The sequence below is a fragment of the Vicugna pacos genome, chromosome 8, assembly GCF_048564905.1.
Source record: "Vicugna pacos chromosome 8, VicPac4, whole genome shotgun sequence".
Taxonomy (NCBI): Eukaryota; Metazoa; Chordata; class Mammalia; order Artiodactyla; family Camelidae; genus Vicugna; species Vicugna pacos.
The window spans coordinates 39,370,794-39,392,983 of record NC_132994.1 but is presented as its reverse complement, the minus strand read 5'-3'; the positions used below and the strand labels follow the sequence as shown (position 1 = coordinate 39,392,983).

General features: G+C 37.8%; 1 protein-coding gene across 1 annotated transcript in view; it reads left to right on the top strand.

Annotated features, from left to right (window-relative positions):
• The window catches only part of FRK (fyn related Src family tyrosine kinase), an 81,360-nt gene that overhangs the window by 36,485 nt on the left and 22,685 nt on the right, over positions 1-22,190 (top strand). The window contains exon 2 of the mRNA XM_006205675.4: positions 1,858-1,979. Within this exon, the coding sequence (XP_006205737.1) occupies positions 1,858-1,979 (122 nt within the window). The remainder of the gene's footprint in view (positions 1-1,857; positions 1,980-22,190) is intronic.

Genomic DNA, 22,190 nt, shown 5'->3' with positions numbered 1-22,190 from the left:
TTTAAAGTTTGTTTTTTACGTTAGGTCTCTATGTAAAATTATTGTGTATACAGTAATTTTTAATTTTTAATTAAAAAAACTTTAATATGGATTATGAGTAGTACCAGGATTTATTCACTAATCCATCCTTTCATCACTAATTTGAATATCTGGATCTGTTTGGATTTTTCATTATGTTCTATTCACTTATTTCTGAAGTTGTAGGAAACACACATTTCTGTTTTCCTATAAATTCATTACATGGCCACCTTGGAATGTTTCCAAGCCTTTCATAATTTCAGTTGGACAAACAATAGTCTACGGACCTTAATTTGGCTCCTAATGTTAAATCAATGTGGTAATCATTAGTGTCGTCTACCAAATGTTTCTAGTTCTCTGCCTTTGGGGAAGCAGTGGGATTGCATTTTCTACTCTCTTTGCATTAAGGCACCAGCATACAACTTATTTGCCAATGGGTTTGTTTTTGAGTAGAAGCTTTAAATAGAAGCTCCAGGAACCAGCTTGTGATTTGCCGTACTTTCCAGCCCTGTATCAGCAATCATGGAAGCACGGAGATGAAAACTCCCTGGCAGATGTAGAGATGGACATAGCGTAGGTGACCTTCAGTTGACATGAAGATGAATGAAAAGTGAATCTTTGTTGTCTTAAACCACTGAGCTTTTTCGGAGTTTTTCATTACTCCAACATAATCTGGCATTTACTGACTAATATTGTGTAATTTGCAATTTGATGACTGGGGAAATGGTAAACAAACATTTTTCTTTTGTTGAAAAGTACTGTTTATATTTGAATGCCTCTCTTTTCAGTTTCTCCCCCCTCTTCAATTGTGTCCCCTGGTGCACTCATATTCCCGAATGCCCATGACCTGTCAAACCAACTGGAGCCAGTTTTTGATGGCCTCTCACAGCCTGCAGTTCCCCACCCAGCCTGTATTTCTTCCTTCAAACCTATTTCTTCTCTTTGAGTGTTTACATTTTAAAGATGATACCAGAAAAGATAAGTATTTTACCTAAAATCTTTAAATGATAAAGATCAACATTATGACCTGATAGTGAAAAGCTGGCTTTCTCAGTTTCCTCTCATTATCACATTGGTGTCTACTGACTTAATAAACCTTTTAGACTGGCTCTGATATTAAAATCCATAATTCTTCGTTCAGGTTGATCACATTCACATTCATTGACTCATATTTCTGGAATGTTAAGGATAAGACGGTAAAGATAAGACGTGGAGGATACGAAGAAGATACATCTCAGGCAGAAGTATCTTTTTCACATAATTTCTTCACCAATGAAAATTTCCTTCTAAACACACAAAATCAGCTTATATTGTGGCAGAACTGGGCAATGACAGAGGTAGGGAAAGAGAACTACATTTTTAATTGTTCACACTCTGATGTGAAATATATGACTCCCTGGATTGGAAAGCTTGCCTCCTGACACCTCGGAGGTGTTATGTGAGGCAGTGGACCGTCTGATGGTGATGATGAGTAGTTTCAGAGCGCAGAACACGGCCGACTTATGCAGTGGGCCTGCCCTGGAAGCTTTGGATTCGACAGAAGAACACAGGGCCTCTCAGAATGCAGGTGTGAGAAGGAATGGGGTAGCAGGCATCAGCCAAATTCTCATTTTATAATATTTTAAAGACTCCTGGTGAGGGTTGCAGACATCCAGAAAAATCACATCAAGTGTCAAAGTATCACATTTATTTATTTGCCTTTGCCAATGTTTATACATGTTATAGTCTCACTAAAGAATATCAAACCTTTCCGATATTGGAATGCTTTCATGCCAAGCTTCCTGCTCCTTAAAAAAAGTGTTGATTGGTTAATTAACGTTTATATCTTTCTCTTTTTAGGTGGTTCTTTGGAGGAATCAAGAGAGTAGATGCAGAAAATCAACTATTATATTCAGGAAATCAGACAGGTGCCTTTTTAATCAGAGAAAGTGAAAGTCAGAAAGGCAACTTCTCCCTTTCAGGTATGGGCACTGTTTTGTGTGATTTAAGTATGGATTTTAGAGTCTGTCATCACAAGCCTGCTGTTAGAACATGGATATGTTAATTTTAAATTTGCCTTATTTGTTATCTTCACAATGGTGTCAAAATTAAACCTACTCAACTACTCAAGAGTAATATAAAAATTAGCAAGAAGTTTCTATCTATGGGTAGCAGTCTATAAGTAGTGTCAAATACATGCACTCTAGGTATGCAATGAAAAATATATCGATCTGCCTGTGTTTTCTCACTTTTGCATTATCTAGGAGTCTATCCTTCTAGGGAAATGGGAAGCAAGAAGCAAAATCTAAACTGTTGTCAAAACTGATCTTTTCATAATACCTTTTGCTTTTTCATTTCATTTGTCTCTCCCTGGTAAACAGAAAATGAAATGAAATGCTGAATGCAAATGTGCTATGTGCTGGAAACTTTGACCTGAACTGAACTTGGACTCTGTGAGTTTGGTACCCATTTTCCTTCCTCACATCTAGTGGTCCCAAAGATTAGGGCAGATGGATTGGAACTGGAGAGAATTAAGGGCAGGGGTGTTAAGGCAGGCTTTTTGGAAAGCTGGTCCTTCAGCTCACACGTATTCTGGCTCTGAGTCAATATAGTATTCTAGAATCATTTGGCTGCAACTCCCTGCAGACCTAGTTGGAAAGTGCTGTTCTGATGACCATTCTTGAAATGTGCTCAAGATGATGTGCCTCTGGCCTTTCTTGTCTATACCAGGGTGATAATAAAAATATTTAATGACTGATATAGGATGGGCATTAGCTGTTCAGAATTGATGCCCCACCAGGCTGTGACTTCACACTAGTGCACACTTAGATGACATGTGTGAATATTTTATTATATATAATAACTTTTTTTCTGGTTATAAAAGTAATAAAATATTTTCACATAAACAGAAAAGCTCAAAGAAGAATAACCTAGACTATCGCTTTCTGAAGGTACATTTTTAATACTGAAGTACTTTTTCTGGCAAGCTTTTTTCTGTGCTTAATTGAGAAGTATATATAATTAAATAAACACACACATACACCCATACACAGGGAAAAAAATTGAGATCATCTTGTAAATAAGAAATACATATCTATAAATGTGTGTGCATTTTTTGTATACATATATACACACATATGTACTTCTATGTATAAATACACACATATTTATGTGTGTGTGTATAATATGGATCTAGGTTCCATTTTTCTTATTTCTGTCTTTCAATATCCTGTGAACATTTTTGCATTTTTGTCCTTCAGTATTCTCCTACATCATTATTTTTTAGAAGTCACATAACTCTCCATTGTATGGCCATGTCATCATTTACTTACGCTATTTCATACTTTGTATATTTTCATTATTTTTAGTAATTTTGCTGTTATAAAATGTGATGCAGTGGATATCCTTATAGATAAATATTTGAAGATTTCCATGAGAATATTATATTCAGTGGAAGAAAAATTAATTTTTTGGATATTCTATGCTTAGTGATAAGAAAATGTGTAAGAGAACTAGTTGTTTAAATGCATCCACATTTATTTATTTGCCTTTGCCAATATTTATATAAAAAATTAAGTAGTCATTAGTTAGCCCAAAGCTAGATTAAATAGCTTAGATTCTAGCATTAAAAATATAGAAGAAAAATATTTCCATGAGGAAAACAAACTAAAATTAGAATTACCTGAATCATACCTTCGAGTAATTCCCAGGCTACAGTGACTATTCTGAACACTCTCCACGCAGACTACTATGGACCAAAACGGCTTTTCAGGCTTAGAACAAAATTACAAGGATATTGGCTGTCATGTGCTGGGAATACTCCAGCGCTTGCTTGTGGCCTTGGGAAGCTTTGTAAGCCTTACTTGGAGATCAGCGTATCGTTAGAGATTCTTCATTAATGAAGTCAAACCATTTAGAGTTTTGAGACAAATTATCTGATTGCTGTGTATTCAGTAGGGGACAAAGTAAATGCAGACCATTAAGTTCTACTGAAAGGAAAATGTTCTTGTTAGCCAGAGGAGGGCTATTTGGGAGAGAAAAGGAGAGGAAAGGGGTTTTGATATATCTGCATTCAAACGAGCAAAGAGAAGGACAACCCAGTTGCTGACAGTTGCTCACCATGAAGGATCTTCAGGTATACCAGGCATGGATCTATTTCTTAGTCCAGTCATCTTCTAATCTGTCTGAACTGATGATCTTCAGTTTTGCTGACACTTGTGCTGCTAAAGGCAGGCAAATAATATCCCTTTTCTATCTCTGTCCTTCCCACGTGAGTTTTCCTTAGAAGTATTGTCTTTATTCCTCGGGCAACAATGGCTCACAGCTGTCAGAGGGGTGCTCGTGAGGGAGCATGATGTATTGATGCTGGGGTGGCTCCGAGGCAGCAGCCCCAGGTTGGGGGGTGCTAATTGGCTTGTGATCCTCACATGGCTGTCAGCTCTTGTGAGGTCTGAGTAGATCTGGAAAGAGAGTTAGGGCCGTGACACCTCTCATAACGGCAAGACACTAATTAGCTGTGAATTACAGCAGTGCTTTTGGATATTACATATCATACGTGGTAGCCAGAGAATCTGTCTTCATTAGATGCATGACAGGTAGTTTTTGTGGCCTTACTGTTATTTGTCATTGGTAGACAATAGTTTTTCTGATGAAAAATACAAAATTCTGACTGCATGTCAACGGGTTTAGCTATTTCTTGACTTCAATCAATTACTTTAAAGGGAATTGTTATTGTTTTGCCATTAATATTAATTTAATGTTTGGCATCCCATAAGCATTTCTATTATTACTTAAAGTACACTTTAAGAAAAAAATACTTTGAAGGCTAAAATCGAATTTCAGGGGAGTTTTTCAGGAGAGATTCTCATTGCACGTTGTAATTTTACTTTAGGCAGGTCTGCATAAGAAGACATCCAGAGTAGTAGAGGGAATTCTAGATTCATCCTCAGCGAAACCCTTTCAAGAGCAAATGATAATAGATTGGAGATGACTGAAAAGTGACTACATTGAGAACATGAGGCAAAAAAGCTTATCAGCAGTATTCAGGGTGATGCATGTAGTAGCTGACATCATTTATTTACACATCTGTCTATTTCCTGAACAAACATTTGAGTGTCTACTCTGTGCCAGGCCTTTGCTAGGTCAAGGGCAGCAGGAGAGCAAGGCATAGTTCCTGGACCCAGTCTTCAGAAGGATTATAACACAGCTGTCTTTCTGGGAGACAAGCTGGGGCAGGGGCCAAGTCTTGGAGGGGGAGTCAGGAAAGTTCCACAGAGGAGGCAGGATTTGTGTTCAGCTCGTGTTACAAGGTAGTAGCGTGGGAACGGTTACTCCTGGCAAGGCAAATGCACAGAGTTTTGAGTCTGTTTGCTTTTTTGTGGAGTAGAGGGTGGGAAAGGGGGAGGACAGTGCAGGTATGTGTGTGTGTGGCGGAGGGGGAGCAAGAATAGAGAAAAGGAGGAATGGTTGAAAATGAGCTTGGAAGGGAAAATTGCAGCTAGACTCTTCAGGGTCTTGTATCCCATGCTTAGGAATTTGGACCTTATTCTATGGGTCCAAATATAGAGGGAAGTTTTAGGCAGAAAGTGACCTGGTCTGACTTTTGATGACAGTGTGGAGAACGGATAAGAGGTTTATAGTCAATAGTTGGAGGAGGAGTGACCGGGGCAAATGCAGTGGCATCACTTGGCTGCTGTGTGAAGTCACAGGTGCGAGACAGCAGAGCCTGTCAGCAGTCTGCAGAGTGGGGTCATGGGACCCACACTCAGCGGGCTGCACTAAGGCTCTGCTTGTCCCCAGAAGCCACATGGCCCCTCTGTTGCTCTCCTCTTTTTTATGGGGCAAGTGTGGGAATGACCGTAGGACTTGGGCTAGCAGTCTCTGTTTTGGTGCTAAGCAGTCTGGGTTTGGATATCAACTCTTTGCAGGGTTGTTTGGAGGTCCAGCACTTCTGGGCTTTGGAAACCGTTGGAAATTGCAGCTCCTCTTTCGTGGAAGAGGAAACCATAGGATCTGGGGCAAGTTGAGTTCTGGTGCAGCCCTTCTTGCCAGGCGTAGGAGGCGATGAAGGGACAGGTCCAGTGGGGCCGTTGCCATGCAGTCTAGAAAGAGTTCCAGGGTTCTGTACTAGAGACTCCTGCTTATCTCCACAGGTGATGGCCTGAACCAGGCCAGAGGTTTGGCAAATAGAGAGTAGGGCAGGGAGGTAAGAAATATTCAGAAGACAGAACCAACAGGGATTGGTGGCTGATCAGAAGTGGGGTAAAAATAAGGGAGCATGCAGAATCTAGGATGACTCTCAGATCTCTGACATGAGTGACTGCGGATTAGTGATGACTCTAGCCAAGATGAGGTATGTAGGAGATATTTACCAGGATAGAGGAGTGGGGACCAAAGGAAATAAGCTCAGAGGTATTTGAAGCAATTGCAGGAGGACATACAAGTGGCCATTCTCTCTTTTTCAACTTGTGTCTGCCGATTTTGAGCTGAATACTCACTATGATAAATTTCCATTACAGTGAACATGCAGGCCCCGTGGAATATGCAGGGCTTTTATAGTAGTACTTTGTGATGCTATGAAGTCCCTTCTTAAGAATATAAGATAGGTGTCTGCAGCAACACAATTTAATTTTAAAATAAATATACTGGAATTTTTAGAACCAAATAAACGTTTTATCCTTCAAAGGGATAGAATGCCATTGTTCCAACTATTGCGCAAACGGTGGAACCGTCTCTACAGAAACAATATCACTTTATGTTAAAAGCCTTAGCTGGGGCAATTCTATGTTCACTATGGGCAGCTTTGATACTTGGAAGTGGCCAGAATTATCTGAAGCAACTTTCTGAATAATTTGGATGATTAACCTGAGTGATACCATGGACTTATAACTTTGTAAATATTTCTGCATCCCTTTTAAATTAATTCTGAAGGCAATTCAAAAAGTAATGAGCACACGAGCAGCTCCGTTAGGGAAGATGTGTACCCTTTCATGTTGACCTTGTGTGTATCCTTCGTGTTGAACTTACATATTCAAAGATTCATTTATATTTATGAGTAACTCTTTCACCGGAGGTAAAAATGTACTTCTCAAACTGGGTTATACACTGCTTGAGCAGATGGAACATACTTTCCTTGCTTCTGTGTCGCACTTCTTGCCTGTCTCCATGGTTTCTAGCGCAGTTTGTAAAGACAGCAGATGCTCAGACACTCACTTCTTTACCTGCCGTCTTCCAGGAGCAAAGGCCAGCAAGGCCACCATCACTTTCTTAAACCTCTGAAGTCTGTCGACCATGGGAGGTGACAAATAATTCTCCTGTTTGTATTTCAGATTTATTTTAGAAAGACAGTTTCTCACCTTGACAGATTAGTTGTTTCCAGGTAATAAGACTTTTGTAGAGGAGACAAAATTGGAAAAATATTACTTCAGTGAGGCCCTATCTCTCTGCCTGGCACAGGGTTCAGACCCAAACTCACTTCCACTGACTGCTGAGATAACGTTACTGCTCCCAGACTTTTCAAGACCTGCTGACTCATTCTAATCTGATGCTGACCAATGACAAAAGGCTGTGTGTTTCATTATCAGTCCACTGAGCCCCCATTTATTCTTCATTTAAAATTCTTATGGACATAGTGGCCACAGAGCAGCAGGAATTCTATAACTATTAACCGGGAATAGAAATAGAATTGCATATCCCGAGGAGGGGCATGTATTATATGGTTGGAAAAAACTGTTCCTTGAATTTATTACGCAATAAAACTTCTATGGATTCTGGGACCATTTTGATATTGGTTAAAGTTGTTTTGCTTTTTAAAAAGTGCACATGCTGCAGAAAGAAATTTTTATGTTGATAACTGGTATCTCATATAAAATGTATTAAATTTTAAACATGTTGGTGCCATCTTAGAAAATGCCTTTTAATTAAAGTCATAATTTAGTTGTGTTCAACTTAATTGCAAGTATCATTTCCTATTATAGCAAGTGGCTTTTTGGTGAGTTCTAGTATATGCTGCCTTTTCTTAACATTCCTACTGATAAATTATATTTCAGATGTTTTAAATACTCTATAAAGTTAAATTAACATTTTATTACATAGTACATATATCTGTATTTGTATCTATACACACACATACACACATGCACAGACAAGAGCTTTTTTCTCGAGGGTACTGTCTCACGGAGAAATCTTCTTACTGAAAATCCATGACTAGCCTTTCTAGAAGTTACAGTGTTCTTAAAAGGGCTTGTATTATGTTTTTTTTCTCTTTTGCTTGTCTGTGAGCCCATATTGACTCATCTAAATGTTCTCTTCTGGTTTTGCTTACCTTATTTTGTTTATCAAAAAAAACCCTTTTCTGTGTGAGTAGTTTGAGCTGTCTGGAGGAAAACACAACAAAGAAATGATGCAAATTATTGTCTTTTGGATGTGACTTTATAATAATCAATTCCAGAAATTAAATATGTAATTGGGAATTGATAGGTCATGTGGAGTTGGTGAAATTGCAACCTTCTTGTAATTCATGACATATTCCATTCATATTAATTTTTTTCCCTTTATTGGCTGCCAAATTAATTTAATCCTTTATTTATATTTTCTCCACTGTTGTGCTTCAAATGAAGTTGGCAGCTAGCTCAATCATTTGCGTTGCATCCCCCTACTTTCTTTCTTTTTCCTTAAAATTTATTTTATTGAGTTATAGTCAGTTTACAATATTATGTCAATTTCCAGTGTAGAGCACAATTTTTCAGTCATACATGAACATACATATATTCATTGTCACATTCTTTTTCACCATGAGCTACCACAAGATCTTGTATGTATTTCCATGTGCTACACAGTATAAACTTGTTTATTCTGTATATACCTGTCAGTATCTACAAATTTCGAACTCCCAGTCTGTCCCTTCCCACCCCCTCCCCCGGCAACCACAAGTTTGCATTCAATGTCTATGAGTCTGTTTCTGTTACAGAAGAGATCCAGCATCATAGTAGCCCTGTCAACGGAGTCTATCCATCAGTGATTTGTTAGATTCTAGCTAAATATTCTCCTAAATTCAGTATGAATACAGATGAACTGACATATAAGTGGCCAGAGCAGACTTTGTTGCTTACGATCAGGGCTAGTCATGAAAAAGGTGCGGGGATGCTCTGACCGTTGCTCAGAGTGTGCCCCTGTCTTAGAGAGGGAGGACATGTGAATACCAGGAAACCAGGCAGCCTCTGCTCTCCTGTGTGGAGCCAGTCTCAAGATTTGGACCTGCCCTTGGCATCGTGCATACCACCCCTCTCCTTTTCTACATCAAGTGGAAGAGCAGCTTCCAGCACAGTTAATGTTATAGAGGTAGAAGATGACAGGTGATGATATGTGTTGCAAATTAGGTGAGGTTAACCTTCTAGAAAGAAGGAAATAAGAACTCTGCTCTCTCATGATGGTGTTTTTCATGCGTTCTTCTGGTTCAGCAAACAACTCAGCATTACTGTCTTAGTCACTTTGGGCTGCTATAACAAAGTCCACAGCCTGGGTGGATTAAACAACAAACATTTATTTTCCACAGTTCTGGAGTCTGGGACGTCCAAGATCAAGGTGCCAGCAGATTTGATGTCTGATGAGGGCCTGTAGACAGGCTGTCTTTTTGCTGTATCCTCTCATGGGAGAGGGTGGGTGGGAGAGAGAGAGAGAGAGAACGCTCTGGTCTCTTCCTCTTCTTATAAGGGCACTAATCCGATGTGACCTCATCTAAATCTGCTTACTGCCCAAAGTCCCACCTCTTAATCACACTGGGGACTTTGGCTTCAACACATGAATTTGAGGAGTAAACGAATTCCGTTAGTAATTACAAAGGACTGAATTCTACATCTTACTGTCAGCAGGCATGCCAGCTGAGTAGGAGAAGATCCGCTCTTTATCCAGCAAAGCCACAGGGACTGAACACTTGCTAGACATTGGCGATACGTTTAGAGGCTGGTGTGTTAGCAGCTCTGCTGTGTGTATACCAAGAAAGGGAAATGTACACTCATCTAAGTGGATGGGAGGGAGGACAGGTGCATATGTTCTTTTTCCTGAACATCAAATTTCTTTTCATTCAAGGATGAGTATAATAAAAAAAAGTCATGAGATTCTAGATGCTCAGTAACAAAATTTTCCAACTTACGTTCTATAACATGAATTTTTTGATAAGCCAAAAGCTTCCACAGAAGAGAGTGTTCAGGAGTTAAATGCACTTGAAAAACGCCTTATATTATATTCTCTCTGCCGTGACTCAACAAAAACACATTAAAGTCTCAGAAGTCTTAACAGCCAAGAAATTTAACTTTTCAACCTAGAGTTTTCCAGATTACTTGATCATAGAACTGTTTCTTTTTCTATAAAATATGGTTTAGGAAAAATAATAGTGTAAGGGATGATAAACAGTAATCTGAAGATGTAGAGAAAACTGATGCTTTTGAAACATTCAGTAGAAGGAGCAGATGAAAAAATTTGAAAGCATTTAATTTGAAATTATAAAATACAAGAAAATACATTCTATGAAAAGCATAAAAAGCAGCATGAAAAGGCAATAGGTGGGAAATAGAAAACAGAAAAAGTGTGACTTCAGGGATGTAAAGAACAGACTCGAGATGCTTGCTGGAGAGAAGAAAAAATAGATGAAAATTTGTGAGGGCAGACAAACAGGAGACATTTCTTTGACATTTATTAGAATAATTAAATGCAAGCAACAGTTAAGTATGTAGTAGAAGAAAACTTTTCTGAGTTAAAAAAGTTTATGCTTATAGATGAGAAGAACTCTTACTTGTTCCAAGTAGCATAAATGAAAAGATACACACTTAGGATATCTTTTCAAAATACTTTAATATCAAGGATAAAGGAAAAATTCTGTGAGCATCCAGGAAGGAAAAAAAAAACTGCAAAAGGATGAAAATTGAGTTGGTCTCTGAATTTTTCACACTATTAAGTACCAAAACTCAAAACAAACTTATAGTCTTTCTTTGTTTCCCCCAACTTTATTGATAAAGTTGAAATCTTCACCTAATCCATCAATTGTTAACGCTCTGCGACGTTTCCTTTCTCTCTCTCCATCACTCACATATCTGTATGTCTCATATGTGTAACACATGTAGGTTGCAGATATTATGTCATTTCACCTTCAAAACCTTTAGTATTAGCATGTGTGTCCCAGGAATAAGGACCTTCTCCTACATTATTATAATACCATTATTAACCCCCCAAATTTCACACTAGTGCAATAATATTATCTACCATAGAGTACATACTCAAATCTCTCCAAATGTCCTTGCTAGCTCTTTGTTTATTTATTTACTTTTTGATACAATAAAGGATTATGCACTGTATTTGGCTTCTATGTATAAAAAAGCAATTTTCAAAAATATCAGGAGGAATATTTTAAACTATTTTTTAACCATTCATTTATCAATTATTCATTCATTCACCCATTCATTGTAGAACTTTCATTTGGGTTTGCTGTACGTCATAATTGTGTAAACAACTTAATAGCTCACACTGTAACACATATTTGATTATTATGTATATAAAGCACTTATATGCAAAGTACTTTAAGAATCCAGAAAAGAGAACAATTATTTTCCGAAAGGGATTGATAAGGGAGGGCATCACAGGGAAAGAGATGACAGTAAACTGTATAGCAAATAGTGAGTAAAAGTAATGGGAAATAGTGTGCATAAAACTTATCTTTCTATTCAGATAATATTCATTCTTAAGGATCTTTCTTACTTTGAAAAATCAGATGATGCTCCTTAGATTAGAAATAAATCATTTTTTGTGATGCAGTTTTGAACTTTTTAAAAAATAAAATGGAGATCTGTAAATTGTTCATCCATCGCTACCAATATGCTTGAATAACTAGCAGGGTGTTAGGTTGTATATATTATAAATGTGATCATGATAAATTCAATATGGGTTGTATTTTTGTTTTTTGTTTTATTTTTGTTTTTTGGGGGGAGGTAATCAGGTTTATTTATTATTATTATCTTTTATTTAACAGAGGTACTGGGGATTGAACCCATGACGTCATGTATGCTAAGCATGTGCTCTGCCACTGAGCTATACTCTCCCTCCTTGGGTTATATTTTTGGATAGCAAGGCATTGCCAGACCTGAGATGTGAATACAGTTCTCTCTGGATCTTCAGCTCCGATAATATATAAACTTAATGATCTCCAACTGGAAACGGGGGAAGGATTAAAAGAAGAGTTGAGCAGTGGAAGACAGAAGGAGGCAGAGATAACAAAGAACATTTGAGGCATGGTGCTGAGTTTCGGGTTGAACAGAAAACTAAGACATGTTGGCTCTGGAAATAAATGTCAGTGACTAATAGGCCTTCCAATTCCTCCTTCTTCCCTCTAGCCTTGAGCAATTTAGTCTAGTTTATACCTCAGGGAAATAATTACTAAATAAATGTTTACATTTCAAGGTTACCTGATTCTTTTTTTTTTTTTTTTGATGTTTTTTGGTTTAATACAACCTTCTGGTACAGCACTGCCCAGGATTATAGCTGTCCTGTCCACTATGGTAGCTATTAGACACATGTGGCTGTGGAGACTTGAAATGTGGCTGAAGTGACTGAGAAAATGATTTTTTTTTAACATTTTTTAGTGATTTATAATCATTTTACAATGTTGTGTCAGATTCCAGTGTTCGTCACAATTTTTCAAGATGAATTTTTAATTACATTTAAAAAGCACATGTGGCAAGTGGCTACCATATTGGATAGCACAGTTCCAGACTCTTCACATTCTGACCTTAGGCAGCCTTTCTAGGTACCTTTAACAGACTTAATGCTCTGGCTAAATTGGAATGTATGGTTCTGTTCTTAGCCTTATAGTATTTCCTGCCTCCATGTCTTGGCTCATGCTGTTCATCTTTAGTTTATAAAGTCCTTCAAAGATGGCTTATGTGCTGCTGCTCAAGTGAAGCTTACCTAATCCTTTTTGTACTTGAGTAATTATCTGCAGTTGATGTATGTTTTCCTGGTTAAACTCTTTTTTGTTTTTTTTACATTTTTTATTGATTCACAATCATTCCACAGTGTTGTGTCAAATTCCAGTGTTCAGCACAATCCTTCAGCCATTCATGGACACATACACACCCACTGCCACATCCTCTCCTCTGTGATCCATCATAACATTTTGTGTATATTTCCCTGTGCTATACAGTGCAATCCCATCCATCCATTCCACAATTCTGAAATCCCAGTCTATCCCTTCCCACCCTCTACACCCCCCGCCCGGTAACCACAAGTCTGTATTCTCTGTCCATGAGTCTATTTCTGTCCTGTATTTATGCTTTGTTTTTGTTTGTTTGTTTGTTTTGTTTTTTAGATTCCACATATGAGCGATCTCATATGGTATTTTTCTTTCTCTTTCTGGCTTACTTCACTACCTGATTCTTAAAGTATCTAAGCAATTTCTTTTTGTTGCTCTAAGTGGCAAAAATGTGTTATTGAAAAAAATACTGTAAAATTAAGCCTAACCAGAGTATTTCACATGGTGTTTATAACAAGGCTGAATGCTATACGTGTACCTTTATTGTAAACCCAAAACACCATACTGGCTTCTACTTTCTGCTCCCCACTCCTGACAACTGCGGCCATTGAGGGCTTTCAATCAAACTTGTGCTCCCTCTTGTGGCACGTCAAGAAATAGCATGCCATTGTGAAAGCAATACAGGTTTTATGTTTTGTTTTGTTTTTGAGACCCATTAATTTATAGGAATATCTCCAGAAACTTGTGCTATAAATAAAAATATGCCCGACCGGCAGTGATTTTACTTTATTAATGTCAAAAAATTGACCAAGTTTTACATTTTCTTAATAATTCGGGTATCTAGTTTCTTTGTGGTGATAGCTACGTAAGATGTGTTCATGACATAAAAAGTGAGTGAAATAAATATAATCCAATTAATAAATTAGTAGCTCTAATTTTAAGCTGTATTTAAAATGATACATGCATATTGGCTACTTTATAACTATTTGTCAGCATTGCATCAATCATGAAGTCATTTCTAATGCATTTTAGAAACGTGCTTTGCATTAAGTTATTAGACATTTTGGCACTGGAACTACAATCTAAGAAAGTACTCTGTTGTCTTAAAAGCCTGTGTGTGGCAGGGACTAAATTTATTTTTCTATTTGTTTCAGTGGGGCAGGGACTTAGCTTAAGTCCTCTCTCTGCATAGCTGTCTCCTTATCACCGGCAGACACTTTTAAAAATGTTTTGCTAGAAGTAAAATACGGAGGAAGCAAAAACATAATAGGAAAAAACCAGAAATTATATTCCTGTTTTCATATAATTTAAGTAAGAATCATTTTCTGTATATCTCTTAAGTGTATAATCCTGAACAAAATGATGACCCAGGCCTTAAAGAACTTGTGATTCATTCATTCGTTCAACAGATACTTATTTAATGCCTACTGTGAGCAGTTAGTGTTCAAAGGCTGGGCTACAATGGTAAACTAGACAGTACCTGTCCTCATGGGGTCTTCTAGCTGGCAGCGGAGGGGAGAGGCCAACTACGTAGAAAAGACACACTCATTTAGGAAAGATATCCACTTATTTGTTGTGTTACTCTGTCTTTTACAAGAGTAAACAAATACTTGGAGTCAAGGAAAACACTTTGATTTTTCTATACAGAATAATGATGGGTTGGAGTAGAAATGAGGGTTGCTTTCTTACATTGGAGATTTGAAAGAAGTCTGGAAGCAGAACTTTATGCTAAGATTATCTAGGTTGGGAAGATGAGGTGATCAGAGCTTCAGCTGGATTCTCCCGTTAAGCGTACTGCAGTTTACGGAATGAACTCTGCAGCCCGGCTGCTTGGGTTTGGCTTCTTCCCTTACTAGCAGTGTGGCCTTCGGCACATCACTTAGCTGCTTTGTGCCTCAGATTCTTCTTTAGCAAAATGGACATTAAAAATAGTATCTACCTCTCCATGGTGGTGTCTGGATTAGATAAGTTGGTACATGAAAAGCACTTAGGATACTGCCTGGCACAAAGTAAGCAATGTAAGTATTTGCTACTGTCATTAGCATTCGAACCTGAGCAGTAATGAGCCTTTGGAGAGCTTGTCTATGATCCTGGCTTGGTCCATGGCTTAAAGATGGGCCTCTGGGACTATGATAACTGCTGTCTGAGATATGAGAGAGAAGACACTGGTGTTCTTTCCTCTTTGAAATTTGTGGTATAGCTACAGCATTTTGTTTTGTTTGTTTTGGTAATTTGGGTTGCAAAAAATGAGGATTAGGTACATTAACAGAGCTGCTGGTGAGGAGGGGGTGTCCAGTGTACAGGGCAGAATCCTAAGGGCCAAGCACATTACTCCGTGTATAACCCACTGCATCTCCCAGGAGGTACCTTTTCACAATGGTGAGTCTCCAGACTTTGCAGGTTTCATTTAAATGTTTTAAGTTTGTGTCTTGGTTTTCTCCTTTGGAAAGTGGAAGTCATGATTTTTCTCTACCTCATTTGAATGCTATGGTGCCTATATTTATTTCCTTGCTAGAATAGTAGAATTAGAAGATTTGAACTATAAAGGACTTTCAAAACACTTATGTAACTGAAGGAATTGGAAGCCAGACAGGGTAAGTTGCTCATCCAAGGTAACACAGCTAGATGTGAGCATAGCTAGTTCCAAAATTGGATCTTTTGACAACTTTTAAATCTCATTCAGGTCACATTGCTTTCTTTAGAATGTCCTATCTTAATCAGTGTTTGCCCTTAAATCTCAGTGGTTTACTCATGTGACAGTTGCTGCCTCATGCTCAGCTAGGTCGGAGGTAGCAGGCCTCAGTTCATATCCATGCATCTTTCATTCTGGGACTCAGACAAAAGGGGTGGCCACTGTCTGGGGTGTGGTACTCTCCTGGTGGAGAGCAGAATATTGGAGAGGTGTGGGGAGGGGAAAGGGAGGACAAACTATTCAGACTATTTAATGCTTCTGCTAGGATGTACCGCATGTTGTGTTTGCCCCCACTCCAAATCATGTCACACAATCACATCCAAAGTCAATGGGATGGGGAAGGGTGTTCCACCTATTGGAAGCCGTGGCAAAGGCCAGGAGAGAATGATTCATTGACATCATGTCTCATATAAGTAAATGCTATCAAAGAGCTCAAAATCCAGTTGGAGAGGTACAGTCTAAATACACAGGAACAACACTGTGGAATGAATTCAATAGCAGAAGTCGATGTACAGTGGGATACGAAGGACCAAGTGCGCTGCTCTGCTTTCTTAGGTCTAGAGGCGTAATGGAGGAGGAGAGCCTGAGCGGGGCCTTGAAAAATGAATTTGACTATGATATGTAAACAGAATGACATTCTAGTTGGAGCAAATAGTTTGTGCAAATGCACAGAAACAGGAAACACCATGGTGCATTCAAGAAACTACAGATAAGTGTTTAAGCTTTGAGGATAGGGTGCAGCAGAGAATCTCGTTAAGGCATGTGAACTTTAGGCAGTGGGGCACACTTGAAGATCTTTTTTTTTTTTAACATTTTTTATTGATTTATAATCATTTTACAATGTTGTGTCAAATTCCAGTGTTCAGCACAATTTTTCAGTCATTCATGGACATATACACACTCATTGTCACATTTTTTTCTTTGTGATTTGTCATAACATTTTGTGTATATTTCCCTGTGCTATACAGTGTAATCTTGTTTATCTATTCTACAGTTTTGAAATCCCAGTCTATCCCTTCCCACCCTCTACCCCCCTGGTAATTGAAGATCTTTAAAAAGGAAAATAGCAGGTTTAGATTTGTGATTTAGAAGATGACTCTGGTGGCTGTGGAAGATGGACGGTGATGGTGGAGACAGGGAAAGCAGTGTGTGAGCTTACTGCAGTGGTCCAGGAGAAACTGAGGGGGCAGTGGGGAGAAGAGATTGGTAGGACTTAATGCTCAGTCAGATATAAGAAGTCAGGAAGAGAGAGGACTCCAGGGTGACCCTCAAATCTCTAGCTTTACTGTCTGAGTGTCAGGATGGCAGGATGGCCATTCACTGAGATAAAATATTCAAGCTGGGGAGGAAACATGGGAAATAAGATAATATGAATTAAACTTTTGACTTGGTACATTTGAGGCACCAGCAGGGCTCTGGAAGGTGAGAGTGAGAGCAGCAATGCAGAAAGAGTACAGTCACCAGAAGCCAAATGTCTGCAATGTTACCAAGTGTGGGTTGTGACAGCTGATATGGTAGTCCAGGTCAGAACCAATAGAGAAAGAGCATGTGCCAGCAGAGAAGCTTGAGAACTAGTAAGAATAAGAAAAATAGAATCATGGCATTAGATGGAGGAGTGTTCAACCTATGTTTTCCTTTAAAGCTGCCAGTTGCAGAAATAGACCTTCTCTGCAGCATTATCTCATCTCATGATTAAATAGTACCAATCAGCTTACTTGCTCCCAGAGCTGTGAGCAGTGTCTTGTGAGAACTGTCTAAAAATACTTGCTGTTGGTAATAGAAGGAGACAGTTGGTGGAGGGATTAAGAGTGTGGTGAGGGATTCAGAATCTCGTTGCCTGGTTTTGAATCATAGAATGAGTATTTACCTGCTCTCTATCCAGGGGAAAATCACTTAATCTCTCTCTATACTTTAGTTTCTCCTCTGTAAAAGGATGAAAATAATAGCCATATCCCATGGGGTTGTTATGAGAATTAAATAAAATATTACATAAAAAGCACTTAGTACAATGCTTGCTTAAGACAGGTGCTCAGTAAAAATCCAGTTGCTTTTATGTTTATGCATGAAGAGTGTACCTTTTGCACGGAAAGATGGAGGTGCTGGCCCACCTTGCATTGGAACACATGCTTTGAACTGTTTTTTGGGGGGCAGTGATGAATCATGCTGAGTATCCACAGTTGTTCACCTGGTTAACTCCTGAACTAGTAAGAGTCATTAGGAAAATGGTTGGCCAGCCTTTAAAGTGCAGCCTGTGACTAGGAGATTGTTCGTCATTATGTGAAGTGTTTATCTGAACACGACCTGAACTATACTTGCTGTGAGCTGTGACAGATGAAACCATGTCTAAACAGACTTTTGTAAACTTCATCTAATACTTGTCTGAAATAAACAGAACCATATCTTCTATCAAGGGTCCTCATTCAATATGAAGAAATTTCCAAGAATGAGAGCTGTTTTTGGAAATGCAAAGGAATAATGAGTACATTACCAATAGTTGTCTTGAATGTGTAAAAACAATGCAAAAATGGAAGGAGACAACGTTCTGCTATGAAAATCAATTAGCTAATACATGAGAAGGTCCTTTGTATTCTCACAAGAATATAAAAATTGATTTCAAGGTATTTCAATTATCATTCATTACATTTCTCAAGGACTTTCATGTTCACTCTGTTTAACATGTCTGCTAATTAGAGAATCGAGGTGCAGAGAAGGAGAGGAATTCAGGGCCTGAGGTCTTCATCATGGAGGAGGCGTCCCGAGTTTAGGGAGAGTTTCATAGTGAAGGGGAAGATGGCATTTGTAAAGGCCTAAAACATTCTACTGAGAAATTAGTAAATTATTACCTGAAAACAGAACAAAACAAAACAGGAAACAAGAAATAAGTATTTAAAGGTTTCTGTTATTTCTACCATCATTTGCAGGACACCCTAGAAGACTAGACTTGGATTCCAGCCCTGCAACAACTAGCAGTTTATTTTGAAACTCTAGGTTCATCAATAAAAGAGGGACTTAGACTGTCACCTTTAAAATTTCTTGTCTTTCCATATCAGATTCTCCTTCCACTGATAGAATAGTAGAATTTGCAAAAACTATTTAGTCTAATATTGCTGTTTCTGAGGAATCTCTTATAATTTGAAACTTCTAAGAGGAGCATCAAACCTCCCATGAACAGAAACCCCGGAGAACCAGCCTATTCCGCTGGGCAGTTCATTTCATTAGAAATTCTTTCTTATGTTTAGTAATGTGCCGTTTTATTTGATTATTTATCGTTTCACTTGTGAGTATGTTTACTTACTTCTCTGAAAGGTTTTAAGTTGGCTTACATTGCTGATACACAGCACACAATACAGCTAAACATAAAAAAGACAGATCAATGAAAAGGAACAGAGAAGTAGTTCTTGCTAAGTCTCTAATGAGAGATAATGTTCATAGTTTAGAAATCAGTTTAGCCAGGGGCTCCCTGGCAGATAAGGCAGAAAGGGAGCCATATTGTGTTTCTCACTGGGCTATGTAAGAAGAGATGCATTATGATTTTAAGCGTTAAGTTCAAAGATAAATGAGTTCATGGGGGTCTTTATATAAAGAATATCAAGTATCATAATAGACACTGTCATGAGCAATATGTATAGACATTCTTTTTGGTGGTTAATTCTTACGTTGCCTCTCTAAAAACAGGAAGCATTATGTATGTGTTTTTATGTTAAATTCACTATACTTTTATTACAGTTCATTTGGAAAAACAGAGTGAGTAAAATACTCACAAATCTGCCAGTCTAACACAACTAGCATCCTGTTGGAAAATTCAATCATCTCAGCCCTTATGCCATTATAGTTGGGTTCTTTCTGCAGCAAGGGTCCTCAGGACGTGTGAGTGGCCAGATGTATCCATATTATTCTCTTAATTTTGTATCCCATTTATTTCACTTAACATGCTATATATTTTTCTTGTTATTACATAATTTTTATGATTATATTTTTAAATTCTCAATTTTCAGATTTGTCATTTAATGCTGTAAAAATGCTGCACTGAAGATCCCTATTGCTTTTCCTATTTTGGAAATCATCATCACTAGTGTTTAGTTTCCTGTACAAGTGCTTTTATTGAATTTCATGTTGTAAATGGGCCAACAGTAGTGGACATTATAAGAACCAGCCCTTTGTAATGTGTTGCTGTATTTCCTATTAAGAATGTTGACGAGGACGTTGCTCAGTACATTTTCTGTGTTTTCCTTTATGAGGACCTATGTGAGAAATTTCTCTCTCATTTCATCTCTTAGGAATAGTTGTATTTTTTTTTTTTTGTTTTTTTGTAACAGTTTGTTAATGTTTTCTTCAGGGAATCAGGTAACTCAATGAATGAGTTTCCCTCATGGTTGGGAGCTGCCAAGAATGCAGAGAGCCTAGTCTTTGGCACACATCTAGCAAACCTGGAATGGAATCTAAAGAATACCTTATGTAAAGACTACCAGCCTTGCTCCTGGAGTCATCGCCCTTCCTTTCCTTTTTGTCCTGTTACCTTCATGCACTTATCTTAAATTTTATTTTATTTTGATAATTTATGCAAGCCTCTGGATCATTCCAGAACAAAGCAGAGATAAAACTAAATCAATGCATGTAAATACTTGGATTATTTTCTTAGGGTAAGTTTTGAAAAGTAGAAGCATTGGCTCTCTTATCACATTAGATCTTAACCCAGTGAAAGACTTTCTGTAGGAAACTGAGATAATATAATCCAAGGATGTAAATTCTTGGTGATTTATTGCAGATATAATAGTGAGAAGTTATAGTCCCAAGAAGAAAAAAGAGTCAAGTTGCTTCCCAGACACTTTTCTCTGCAATATCAGATGCTGCAAATGCTATTTTCATGTAGAACTGTGGTAGATGCTTTTCAATTAAATTATCTGACAAAATATTGAGTGTTACAATTATGTATTAATTAAAGTGATGCTCAGCTTCATATCATATGTACAAACAACATAACTGACATTTTGTTCTGAAAATTTAAGAGCCAGTTTTGATAGGGGATTGGCCTGGTTTCATAAGGAGTTAGACCACATGGGTCTTGAGGATAAGAACGAACAGTTTTCTCAAAAATAACATAAGTATTTGGATAAATATATGGTTCAGACTCGTGATTTCTATGCTATAATATGGAAGAGATAGTTGATTTTTGTGTAGAGGGTAATCAATTATGTTGTCTTTGACTATAAAAGTACCTCAGCTGGTCTCCTGGACCAGTAATAATCCTGGACAACCTCAGGACATGAGAGCTTTCGGATGTATCCCCAAATAGATTTTTCAGTAAGTTTTTTGAGTCACCTAGGTAGACATCCTCTTAATGAGTCTTCACTTAACTCAACCTACCAGTTTAATAGTCAAACTTACTGATCAATGTCTACAGAACACTGAATATGCCTGGCTGGGAGGCAGGTGCCCTTGGGGACTTACTAGGTGGGTTTTATCCATGAAAAGAGTTAATTTTGTTTGTTCCTTTAGCTTTAGTGGATTTTTTTCCCCAGAAGAGGGGAGAACAATTCTTCTACATGATACCACTGTACTATTTTGAGACAGATGTACTTTTTCCTTTCAAAACTACTCATACTGGAATCCTACTCTATTTGTTGTTGAACAAAATACAGTGTAAAATGAGTGTTTTATTGAGGGCTATAATGTCTCAGTTAAATGTTATTTACTTGTTGGTGTTAAACTATCTCAGCATGATTTCTGAAGCAATGGCATAGGAGAAGTTATCATGATTTTCATAGTTTTGAAAAGTACAAACCAACCTTCCAAAGAGAAACCAAATAAATAGGAGTTTATAGGTGCTGGAGTTCTTTCACACAGAATAAATAGCAATTTCTTCACTTAGTGTGTTTGGTAGCCATTATATAATGTAACCATTATTGTGCAAAGAGCAGAAAATTTTACTTTGAAAGTGGCTCTCCTTTGTTGACGATGCTATTTGATAATACTGATATCCTAATATAGTACTCACACACCACACATTTAGAAATATCTATCATCCTTTGTGAATAATGACACTCAAACTATCCCTGTGGGAGTACATAGATAAGATCATTATTCTCATTTTCTAGATAAGGAAACTGAAATGAAATTCCTTGCCGAAGGTCAAAGAACAAATCACTGGCAGAATAAGATTAGGGCAATGAGTTCTTGATTTTCAATCCTTTGCTCAATCATCTAAGTCATATTGTTTTACTCAGTATGGGAACAGATTATTATCAGTTACTAGGAATAAGGCTGTGCCCAGATGATGCCAGAAGACCAGCTGAAAAATGAAAATCTGCCCAATCAACCATTTGTTTATCTATAAAATGCCAAACTACTCATTATACTGATATTTTTTCACTGAGCCTAATAGGTTGTTTTCATGTCTTGCAGACACAGCCTCTAACTTAATGTTTATATTGTATTCTAAAGTTAACTCCTGGAGGTTCTGTCTTTTTCAAATCTAATTTTGGA